This window comes from Epargyreus clarus, unplaced genomic scaffold, assembly GCF_041222505.1.
Source record: "Epargyreus clarus isolate Ecla_fem2 unplaced genomic scaffold, WU_Ecla_fem_2.2 ptg000009l, whole genome shotgun sequence".
NCBI classification, from domain to species: Eukaryota; Metazoa; Arthropoda; class Insecta; order Lepidoptera; family Hesperiidae; genus Epargyreus; species Epargyreus clarus.
The window spans coordinates 9376228-9388324 of NW_027332217.1; the positions used below are offsets into that span (position 1 = coordinate 9376228).

At 33.1% G+C, this 12097-nt stretch overlaps 1 protein-coding gene and 1 long non-coding RNA gene across 2 annotated transcripts in view; one reads left to right on the forward strand and one right to left on the reverse strand.

Moving 5' to 3' along the window:
* Positions 1 to 1081: 1081 nt before the first annotated feature.
* Positions 1082 to 2216, reverse strand: LOC140744971 (uncharacterized). Its single transcript, XR_012102606.1, has 2 exons — positions 1800 to 2216; positions 1082 to 1621 (listed from the first exon to the last, which is right to left on the reverse strand). It is a non-coding gene; the product is annotated as an uncharacterized LOC140744971 (long non-coding RNA).
* A 14-nt stretch (positions 2217 to 2230) lies between these two features.
* Su(var)3-3 (lysine-specific histone demethylase Su(var)3-3) overlaps positions 2231 to 12097 on the forward strand; it is a 298884-nt gene continuing 289017 nt past the window's right edge. The window contains exons 1-10 of the mRNA XM_073076699.1: positions 2231 to 2386; positions 2464 to 2693; positions 2901 to 3090; positions 3827 to 3980; positions 4256 to 4384; positions 5043 to 5185; positions 5992 to 6141; positions 6534 to 6592; positions 6745 to 6969; positions 7288 to 7436. Coding sequence (XP_072932800.1) covers positions 2363 to 2386; positions 2464 to 2693; positions 2901 to 3090; positions 3827 to 3980; positions 4256 to 4384; positions 5043 to 5185; positions 5992 to 6141; positions 6534 to 6592; positions 6745 to 6969; positions 7288 to 7436 — 1453 coding nt within the window. The 5' untranslated portion in view covers positions 2231 to 2362. The remainder of the gene's footprint in view (positions 2387 to 2463; positions 2694 to 2900; positions 3091 to 3826; positions 3981 to 4255; positions 4385 to 5042; positions 5186 to 5991; positions 6142 to 6533; positions 6593 to 6744; positions 6970 to 7287; positions 7437 to 12097) is intronic.

A 12097-nucleotide genomic window follows, 5' to 3' on the forward strand; every position in this document is an offset into this window, starting at 1 on the left:
ATTACAAAAAACTTAATTTAATGAAATCTAATGGAACCTGGTATTATACTTGGAGCGAAGTTGCTCTTCGAGTATCCAATTTGAACTTCAATGATACATGACAATGACATGTTCAAGGATTTCTTGGTGGCAAAATTATCGATATCGAACTATTACTCGTTAGTCGTAACGTAATATAACAAACGATATCATTAATATCAGCAAAATTGCAAAATATACTTCTCTCATCATTAATAAACATAATAACATTGATTGCGTAATAATAACTTACTGATTTTCTTATTAAATGTTATGCGTGTATATCGTTATGCGTATATCGTTAAAATCAATTGGCTACTTGACACTTTTTGGGAAACTGTTTTAATGAATTCATATACGTATTATATATGCCTTTCATTGATCATTTTTTCGAAAAAAGGGCTATTTATTAATAAAAAACATATTTTTATTACGGTAAACGGAACGTTACGCCAAAACAGGCGGTCAAGTGTCATTTCGTAGCGTGACGTCAACACATTGAAAATATACAAATAAACTTCGACGCTACACATACTTCAGGGGAAATCTTGGGATTTATTTAACTTTTATTAGTACAATTGCAAGAATGTCAAATTACAAGGCGTGTGCAGTGACGATGTGTTCAAGTACGATCGCTAAATATCCTAACAAATTTGCTTATACAAGTTCCTAAACCCAAATCTCATAAACGTTAAAGAACTTGCAGATTCTTATATGTTTAAATCCTCTGTTTGCAAGCAAATGACATTTTATACTATCTATGTAAGAGAAGTATTATTGAAAAAAAGGAATAAATTTAGTAACTCTCGAGTGATTCGTCATTTCCAAATCATTGGAACGGGACGTAATCAAAACAAAACAGCAAGTGGAAGTATTCATATATTTAATATATTATATAGATGTCTATGATAAGAATAGAATTAAAAGACGTCTATGAGAATTCTATTTTAAGGGCCCATTTTGTAATTAATAGGACACAATTAAAATATTTCATGACTGTGTTATTATTGATGGTGCATGTGCACTGATTAAGTTACAGGACTGTATAATTAAAAATACATGATTTGCTAATATTAGTATTTTATTAACCGATTTCTTTGTTTATTTGGTTTATATGGTTCTATTAGTGAGTACACACAGTAGAACTTTTGTATATATTTATCATATGTTACAGTTACAATAATTACTACAGATCACCTAAGCTAAATTTTTGTGCTGCTTGCGTGTCTGCTTTTCTTCATTACTAAAATTATTTTCCGTAACAAATGGATATATATTTTTATCACTGTCATTTTCAGAATTAAATTGCAATGCAATAATAGGAACTGTATGGTCACTTTTCTTCCTTCATCTTGTTGGGTAGGTTACGCAAGTAAAGAAGTTACTATTTCCCGTGTACTTTACTTTATGTATTTCAGACTGGTGCCCACTTTCGAAACTTTTGGCTCCTTACTTCTTCTAGGCAGGACAGTCATCACATTTTCATTTTCATTGATGTACCTTGTGTTTAGGACAACTTTTACTTTTCATGAAACACAAACTTGCCTTCCTCTTAAACTGCACATACTCTATAACGTCGTCACTATACGATTGTCGGGAAGATCTGTAAATATAAATATAACCAATTAATAACCTTAAAACAGTTCACATAAGAATATAAGTATATTTAAAAAAATCTTAATAATCACTTGAAGACAACCTTTCTTCTGTCTGAAGTCAGTTAAGAAATGTTTTAATTGTCCGATATGATTAAATGTAAATATAAAGAATGTTTTACTTACGTTGTTTATTTGATATTTCCATAGGTTATCTCACGGAAGTTTTTGTATCCATTTTGATTTATTGCACGGCATATATGGAGATTCTTTAAGCAGGTTCACGCTATCAGCTTTAATATAGTATGGCTTCATTTCGGTTCACAACATATTATAAATTCAACCAACTCTAACAGCAAACGATTAAATGATTATTTGTCTTGTTTGGTTTCGATGTAGTGACGTCACATGACGTTTGAGGCAGCACTGTCGCCGTTTTGGGATTTAAAATCCACAGATAAAACATCGAAAATTTCTTTTTAAAAATTAAAATACTTAGAACGTATTAAAAAATAAACGAAATACTCCATAATTTATGTTTACTTATAAGCTATCATATCCAACATATTTCATATTTTATTGTTATAACTGTCAAGTACCCAATTATCAATATCGATACATTTGACACTTCGTTTTTGACTGTGGGCATCCCTTATTGGTGTTTATTTTGATTCGGTTCTCTTATCTCCTGTCGACTGTATTTGACTGCTTTTAAGTGCTTTTGTTTTAATTTTAAACTTTTAGTAAAAATGAGTCGCAGGAAACGTGCAAAGGTATACATTTAGAATGAAGTGATTAGATATTCTTATGAAAAAATAGTGATTAGTGAGGTTATGTTTATCGATTTTAGGTAGAACACCGGGAGTTGGAAGAGAAGTTGAAACAAGATGGTTCTGAATCTGATCAGTCTGAGAGGAGCAAGAAAGCTTCCGCCAGTCCCTCTTCTGTCGCGGGCCGCAGGGGATCATCCTCTAGTCGTACGTACGATAAAGAAACAAAAAAAGAAGAAAAGACCGTTATCATTGAAGAAACCAATAAAGATGATATCGAAGAAATAAATTACAAAGAAATGCTTAACAGGTAACCTTACTCAAAGATTGAAAGAACCATGTGTTGGCACATTTATGACCCCTTATAGTCTATTTTTCCATGGAATTCATATAAAACTTATATTTTACACAAAAAATAAATAATAAAGTGAAATATACCTACTTGACTTGTTGATTTATACGATATAAATGTAATCAATATTCAATGATTTCTGTAAGTTTATTTTTTCCATTTCAGCTTGGACGGTGCAGCCTTTCAATCGCGTTTGCCTGCCGACAAAATGACTTCATTGGAGGCCGAATGTTTTTCTGACTTGCAAGGCCCATCTAGCCTCACATTTGTACAAATTCGGAATAGAATTTTGAAATTGTGGTTCGAAGATCCCAAGAAGCAACTTACTCCAGAACATACAGTTATGAGAATGGAGGTAGGTTAACATTTAATGGAAAGTTTAGGTTGATGTGTATAGTTTGGTTCAGGGCTGTTAGAAGCATTCCTGGAGCGCTAAGACATGGGGCTGGTTAAAAATGTGCAAAAAGAGCTCTAATACAAAGCTGGTGATGCGTTGGCGACTCCTCTGGTGTTGCAAATGTCCACAGGCGGCATTGACTACTTTCCATCAGGTAGCATGGCTGCCTGTAACCTACTGTAAACAATAAAACAAAAAGCATCATTAATAATTCTGTAGTAATCTATTATGATTGTGTAAATTTTCCTTTGGTGTTTTTCAGTAAAATTGAGTTTATTTTATTTTTATCATATCCTAAATAAATTAATTAAAACTACTGAACTCGGGACTGTCTAGACCACTTTGGACAGCACAGTAAATATATAAAGATTTGATAAAACTAACATTATTGCCACATTTATAGTCCTCCAAAAAACATTACATATTATGTATCTGGCCTTCCAATCGATATATTAATTTGAATTAGCTTGCGATCAATGCTAGTCTTGACAGCCCCAGTCCAGTATATTAACATTTAAAGTAATATTTAGATCCACTATGAATTCACAATTGGACCTTATCTCATAATAAAAAGGGATATGAAATATGAATAATACCATTGTAATGGTTAGCTAAAAATCAGAACTTTTGGTAAGGATACTAGGATTTATATTACTATGCTGTCTGGATTTATTATTCTTCTTTATTTTTACAGCCACCTTACAATGGAGATCCAGCATTAGTTTTGAGGACACATGCTTACTTAGAGAGACATGGTCTTATCAACTATGGCATATATGAGCGTATTAATCCTATCCCAAACCCACCAAAAGGCAAGCAGAGACCTAAAGTTATAATAATTGGAGCTGGTGAGTGCTTGTTCATAAAATCCAATCATATGCTGAAATTTTGTAAATAAATAAAGTCTAGTGTTTATGTACAGAATAAATTTTATGCTTCAATTAGAGGTTTTTGAGCTTTTGGCGTTTTGTATTTCTATACCATTCAATATATTGCTATAAATGGTGAGACAGACTTGCATCTCAAAATTACGAACAAGATACATAGAAACATATTATTAATATGTCTTTATGATTTACATTATAGGGTTTCTACATAATACTTGCTTTTAATATAATTGCAGGTGTGTCAGGTTTAGCCGCAGCCAGGCAGTTGCAATCTTTTGGTTGCGAGGTTGTTATCTTGGAAGGGCGTGATAGGGTTGGTGGCAGGGTTGTCACTTACAGAAAGGGTCCTTATGTCGCTGATCTAGGTATAACACATTTTTTTTCATAATGAAGCCAGAAAATAAACATTAAGCACACCTGGTATTAATATGTGATTAATGCGCATAGCCATCTATGTGTATTGTGTAACTGACTTTAAATGGGGAAGAAGTCCTATAGTAGGTTACATTGCTTTTATTGAGGACTGCATAGAAAGATTTTATATGAGTATTTTATTCTATGATGGTCGGTTACCGTATCAGTCTGACAGGGAAAGGGTTCCAGGTTTGATTCCTGGCTAATGATTAATTTAAATATCTTATTTGGGTCTGAGCGTCTTTAGTTGATATTTGCGTGTGGTCATGGCATGGCACCCACGGCACAAGTAATCTTAGTGTGTACTTGTGTAGAAAGCTGTGAGTGTTTTTGGGCATTCTCACCACTCCCTTCAAGTCAGAAATTTGTACAATAGTTAATTCACGGTTACACAATAAAGTTTGAAGACACGATTTTATGTACAATAAGAAATTTAATATTATACTACTAGTCAATTTGGCCACCAAATAGTATAGTATAATATATGAAAACCAAAACCACAAATTTCATTTGTGATTATGGGTTAGATATTTTAGTGAGAGAAACATTACATTCTTTTAGTAAGTTCATTGATGGTTGATTGTAAAAATTGTAATACAAAAATTGCAGGTGCTATGGTCGTGACTGGATTAGGTGGCAACCCTGTCACCACATTATCTGTTCAAATGAATATGGAGCTTCACAAAATAAAACAAAAATGTCCACTCTATGAATCTTCAGGGAATCAGGTGCCTAAATATAAAGATGAAATGGTAAGCATATATTGTTTAGTTTCATAGTGATTTATTTAATGAACTTTATTTATTTTTTAAAAGTTAGTCAACTTGTTCATTAGCTGCTAGCTGCTAGCTGCTTATCGCATGCAAGGTATGCTAACAGTATTTTTTATGTCAGTATCATAGATGTGGAATACTTATAATAATTGCACTTCATATTATTATTACTATCCCATTCATAATCACGGAGCTCCTCTCAGAATAAGGTGTTCACTTCATAGTCAACCACTAATAATATCATCAACAACCTATTACTATCCCACTGCTGGGCACGGGTCCCCTCTCATAATGAGAAGGATTAGGCCATAGTCCACCACGCTGGCCAAGTGTGTATTGGTAGACTTCACACACATTTGAGATTTTTTTTTACATATCTCTCAGGTATGCAGGTTTAAAATCTCTCAGGTATGCAGGTTGTCACTAATAATAATAGTATTGAAATTATTATCTTATATATACAATTGTCGTGTCACAATGTTAGTTACCGTACTCCTCCGAAACGGCTTTACCGATTTTGACCAAATTTTATATGCATATTCAGTAGTTCTGAGAATCGGCTACTATCTATTTTTCATACCCCTAAGTGATAAAGGTTGTTCACCCTTATCATTTTTTATTTATATGGCAACACAACGTTTGCCGGGTCAGCTAGTTATTATAGATAATTTTCGTCACGGCGTGTTTCTTTCCCACTTTTTTACGGAAAGACTGGAAAACCTAGTAACAAAGATTACATTTTTTTGGGAGTTTCTTCATGTGTATTTTATGATTTTTCTTTACAGGTAGAGCGAGAATTCAACCGCCTGCTTGATGCTACGTCTTACCTGTCACACCAGGTCGACTTCAATTATTATAATGACACGCCCGTCTCTCTTGGCCAAGCTCTGGAATGGGTTATTAAGCTGCAACAGAAGAATGTTAAGCATAAGCAGGTAACTTATTCAACATAAGCCTAGTGTTTCTACTTTTGCACACATAAACATAAACAATATAGGAAATTTTGTTTTGTTTCTGTGCTGGTTTATTCTGTCATTGCAACTTTAAAATATATAATTTTATGTTTATTATATTTATCTTTCGTTATAATATATTTTCATTTAAGTTTTGAATATTTAGTTACTTGCTTTCATAATAATTTACATTACATTTTTGCCATCTCTATCCTATCCTATTTTAATTACGCATAAGAAGTGGTAAGTGCGACCACTATTAGTAGCTTATATTTCCCTTTTTAGCATTATTTGAAAGTTTTGTCTGTATGTTGCTGATATTTTGTGTTATATTATTACGAGGTATTCGATATTTAACTTTATATTGTTTGTAGATACTACATCTGAAGGCACTTGTAACTCTTCAAGAGAAACTAAAGACGAATATAAACAAGTAAGTTCTACCACGAATACTTTATTTCGTAATAACACAATAGCCCAAAACATTATTATGGTATTCTTTCAAGGTTTAAATAGTAAACACAATAATACATATGATACTAAAAATATTTTTTATGCGCCTAACATTCGGATATAATATTTTAGGATGGCAGACATACAACAACTTTTGAAATCTAAGAAAATAGAAAAAGATAATTTGCTCGTTGAGAAGAAAAAGGGTGTTGCAGGGGAAGCTGCTATCGAGACAGAGTTCAATGTTCGCCGCACCAATAGAGAGATTAAGCAATTGTGTGATGAATATGATATGTTGGTTACACAGAACAACATTATAGAGGAGAAATTGACAAAGTTAGAAAATGATCCACCAAGGTAATTATATAACAAGGTAACACAAAGTACATAATTGCATGTCATACACATAAAAAATCAGTTCAGTAGCTCATCCAATTGAAAGTTGATTACAAAACTAAACATTTATGAAATGATAATAGTATGTAAAACTAAGTTTAATTAAGTAATCTGTAAATTTGGTAATATTCATATAAGTGTATGGTATCACCAGCTGTCTTATAATTTTAATCGTAAAATTATGAAAATTTGAACAGCAAGAAATAAAATGCTACATATAAAATAATTTGATAACTTTTAATATGATTACAAAAAATAACATGATCAATGATATTTCAGTTCGGTGTATTTGTCAGTGCGTGATAGGCAGATACTGGATTGGCATTTCGCAAACTTGGAGTTCGCGAATGCAACGCCTTTAGGCAACCTGTCGCTGAAGCACTGGGACCAAGACGATGACTTCGAGTTCACCGGGAACCATTTAACAGGTATGTGACCATTTAGTTTATTAACGCCTGTTAATAAATATTTTGCCTATAAAACATTGAAATTTGTCAATCTACCTGCTAGAATTGACAATTTTTTATCTTTGAGTTGGCAAAAATTGGATAGATTAGTTATTAATAATGAACGTAATTTTTCTTGGGATAGTCTGTTGTTCGTTGGTGTCTTAAGTTTATGGCACAATTCCTGAGATAAATAATCTCAAACATACAGAAGGCATGTAGCCAAGTAGGTGGGCGAATAGTTCATGTAATTTTAATGTATATGTTATAAAAATCCGCTGTTATGTGGTTAGATTTTGTACAACACGAGCTTCTGCCCGCGGCTTCGCTCGCGTTACGAAGTAATATTTTCATCCCCTATTTTATCCCCTTGGGGTAGAATTGATCAAAATCCTTTCTTAGCGGATGCCTACGTCATAACATCTACCTGCATGCCAAATTTCAGCCCGATCCGTCCAGTGGTTTGGGCTGTGCGTTGGTAGATCACTATGTCAGTCAGTCACCTTTGAGTTATATATATTTAGATATATTTTTATAATTGTACTAAAATAATGTCGCATTTATATACGTGTTTTTATATTTTATATATTTTTACAAATTCTTTATTCTGTTATATTATTCGTCGTATTTAACGCATTCTCGGAATAATATTGTATGCGTCGATCAACAACAATACCAAGTTATATGAGACTATGTATATATACAGGGTGAATTTTTCAAACGGGCCTTCAGGGCCAAATCCGAAACTATGAGGATTAGCGAAAAATGCTGAAAGGAGTTACGAGGCCGATTTTGATAAAAACTAAAACTGCATTATTAGTTTTTTAAAATATCTTTTTCCTTAGCCGGGAATCGAACGAGTTCATTTTGAAAAAAAATACACCCTCTATATTATTCCACCATCTCATAGTGTTGGTTATAAGGATCAAATTATAATAGGATAAAGTAAAGGAAAAGCCTCATTTTTAAGAAAATTCAATTTTTTTCATAATAATTTGGCAGTTAAGTTTCCGCCATTCATAAATTTAAACATTTCGCGTATTAACAATTTTTTGGCCTAATATTTCAAATCATTTGAAAGCGGACGTTTTGTTCTCCAAGAGTTTATATGTTTATGTTCGACTTAGTTTCAGGACCATTATAATAGATTTTCATCTTGTACCATTGTAACATTATAATAGAGTTTAATACAGATGTAAAGTTGACAATTTGCGAGAATGACTTTTTCGGTTAAAATCCGAGTGATTACTTAACAAACACATATTGAAAATCATATTCAACGTTGAAACGAAGTTGTAAACAAAAAAAAAAAAAGAAATAAGAATTTACTAATTAATCACTTATCTATTTTTATTAAAAAGTAAATCCTAAAAACGGCAGGAACTTAGTTGCCAACCTATTACTTTCTCATACTAAGCCGTTTGTCATGGCCATAACATCGAAGAATTAGTTGATTAATCGAAAAATTCTTCAATGTTATCATTATGTATAGTCCTAAAGAATTATACATAAGTCATATGTTATGTATAATTCTTAAGGATTAGCATGCCAAGGTAAAAAATATGTATTTTCTTCAAAATTTTCCTTTTCCTTTAATTTTTTACATAACATTACTTTCCAGAATTTGATCCTTATAAGCGACACTATTAGATAGTGGAATAATATAGAGGGTGTATTTTTTTTCAAAATGAACTCGTTCGATTCCCGGCTAAGGAAAAAGATATTTTAAAAAACTAATGATGCAGTTTTAGTTTTTATCAAAATCGGCCTCGTAACTCCTTTCAGCATTTTTCGCTAATCCTCATAGTTTCGGATTTGGCCCTGAAGGCCTATTTGAAAAATTCACCCTGTATATTCAAGCTAAAGATAATTAATAAATAAAAATTTTGCTAATTTAAAAAAAAAACAATGTAGCACCACTTTGATATCTACATCCAGAATCCAGTATGACAAATTTTATACATTATATAAAACAGAATAGTTTGAGTTCTTGCATTCTTAAATTCCATCTTGTGATCATATAAGTCGTCTAATACATACGTACGTAGCTCTTAGGCTCCGGTATATCATAATCAACAGGTACGGTTAAGCAATACCGAGATGAATAGTTGGTCGCAGTATATTTTCATAACAAACATTAAAGGTATTTCAATACACATATATGTATTGTAATGTGTGGTTTAAATGAAGCGGTTTTGAAATGCCAAATGGTTCAGTTAACAATTGCATAACCTACTATCCAATATTCAAACGGCACTTGAAGTTAAGTAGCCGTCACCTCTATAGCCTTTTCAATCACATTTGACAGTGATAAACGCTGCACAAAAGTTAATTATTTCATAAAACGTTTATATTGTGTATTTAGTTTATGTAGAAATACTTTCATAGTGGGTACGCTTGTAGACAACAATTAACTTTATTATTACATAGTATTGTACATTGTACATTTTCTATTATTTCATGTTCCAGTTAGACCTAAATATTCAGCATGAAGTGAATGGCAATTTTTAAAGAGTAATCTATTCGTTATCTCGTATTATTTATATAGGGTGCGCAAAATTAATCACCCTATTTTGTTTTTGAATAACTTTTGTATGGAATAAATTTGTATCAACGCTGGTGGAAGACACTTGACAGATATCATATTTTCTAATTGGCAAAAAAAAGTTACAGGTCCTGATAAAGATTTCTATTACTCAAAATCACTTTTTTATTCCATACAAAAGTTATTAAAAAACAAAATAGGGTGATTCATTTTGCGCCACCCTGTGCAAACTGTGCCCCTCAGTATTACTCACATTCTTAAATTTTCAATAATATTTCGTAATTCATCAACTTATTTTTTATTAATATGTTTTTAACGTTACCAACCAATTTAAGGTTTTTAAATTTAACACTCATAATTTTATAAATTCTACGCAAAGCAACACTCTGGATAAATTGTTGTATGCACATTATTAAGTTCATTTATAACGCTCTGACATTTTAGCAAAATGGGGTAAGCAACATTAAATTAAAGGCATAAATCACCAACTGATCAGCGACGACATTGCTTGATCGATGGAGTAGCAAAGTGTTGGTGTCAAAGCATGCCATTAGTTTACCGTCACTAATCACAAACATTGGCGTCGACGGACCGCCGGCTATAACTTCAATTAGTTGCGCTCGCCACTCGTTAGTGTTTTCCAAACGTTTCCGTACAAACATTCGCGATCGATGTGCCATTGTGTCACACAAAAGATGGTACCGAATAGAAATAGCTGCCTTTATAAGGATCGGCCTGTTCTTCCATTTGTGCTCTCCCATTTGTTCCTACTTTACTAGAACTGTTTTTCTACTTTAAACTATACAGTGTGTATGTGAGTTATCGAGCTTCGGCTTCGTTTTTATCTCGTCTTTAGATGTATTATTTTTCTAGCATAAATGTATTGTAATAAAGTGCCTACTTAAATTTATTTTCAAAATAACGAAAACTATAAAAATGTCCGTATCCGATTACTGCTAAATCAAATGTTTATGCGTTTCTGAGTTCGATAATAGGCTTTATTACATAATCCCCATCTTTACCATAAATAATAATTAAGTCTACAGTATCTTGTTATTAGTTGACAATTATTTGGTCTCAAGTAGGATAAAGAATCAATTGAATTTCTTTCCCAATACCATTTCACGTTAACGCCCATGAAATATTGTTGGATCGTTGAATGGTTCACTATAAAGCGACGACTTACAAATAGTGGTTGGAAGTAGGAGGTCTTTTCACGTGAGCGCTGTAAATTTCCCGTTATTTATGTGAAACTTTATCGGGTACATTATCCATATAATTTCATGTCGAATACCTATTGCGATTCTCGAACGGGTTGGAGGCTGCCGCCGTGCCCCAAGGGCTCGCCCCGTTATGAATGTGGAATTTTCGAGTTAGTGGCCGGTTGTGATCTTTTGAGCGGATGGCGGATTTTTGCTTCGAGCGGTGGTTCGTGTCAATAATTACTATCATTTCTCGCCGCAAGTTTCCATCTTCCACCGACGATAAATTATCCACTGACTTCTGTGAATTGTCATAATGAGCGTTGCAAACGATATCGTGGATGTATGTAAACGCACACCTTGTGTTTAGTTACTTCACACACATGTACCGCTGTCAGTTTAGGTAATTTAGTTATCCTCATTACACTGATTATTGAGACTTCGAAACATCTTGTTTTTCAGACATTTCGCTGTAACATAAAACGTCGTTTTATTCACGAAAGTAACAGTGTTTTGTGTTTGTATTTTTAAATTGTTCATTGTTCTTACATGGAGATATCTCGGATCAATATACGAATAAAGCATCCAGGGATGAAGTGAATCTGTTTCTTGTTATTCACCCAGTAGATATGTATCGCGACAACCGCGAGACGCCTCTTTTGTGTGACGGTACGTGCGTTGTCGGCCATATTTCTCACTGTTCGCTGGTCCCGGTGTTCTCGGCGTGGGTAGTTGAAAAATGACATCTTGATTGTTGTGCGTTATCCTACGTACGAGAATGTCGAGTACGGCTCTAAGACGTCGCGTGCACGGCCATTGTGGGGGCTCGCGGCCACTAGCCCTACAAATTGAACGATTGTTAACCGCTCCATGAAACTGCTGCTATCGTGACTTGT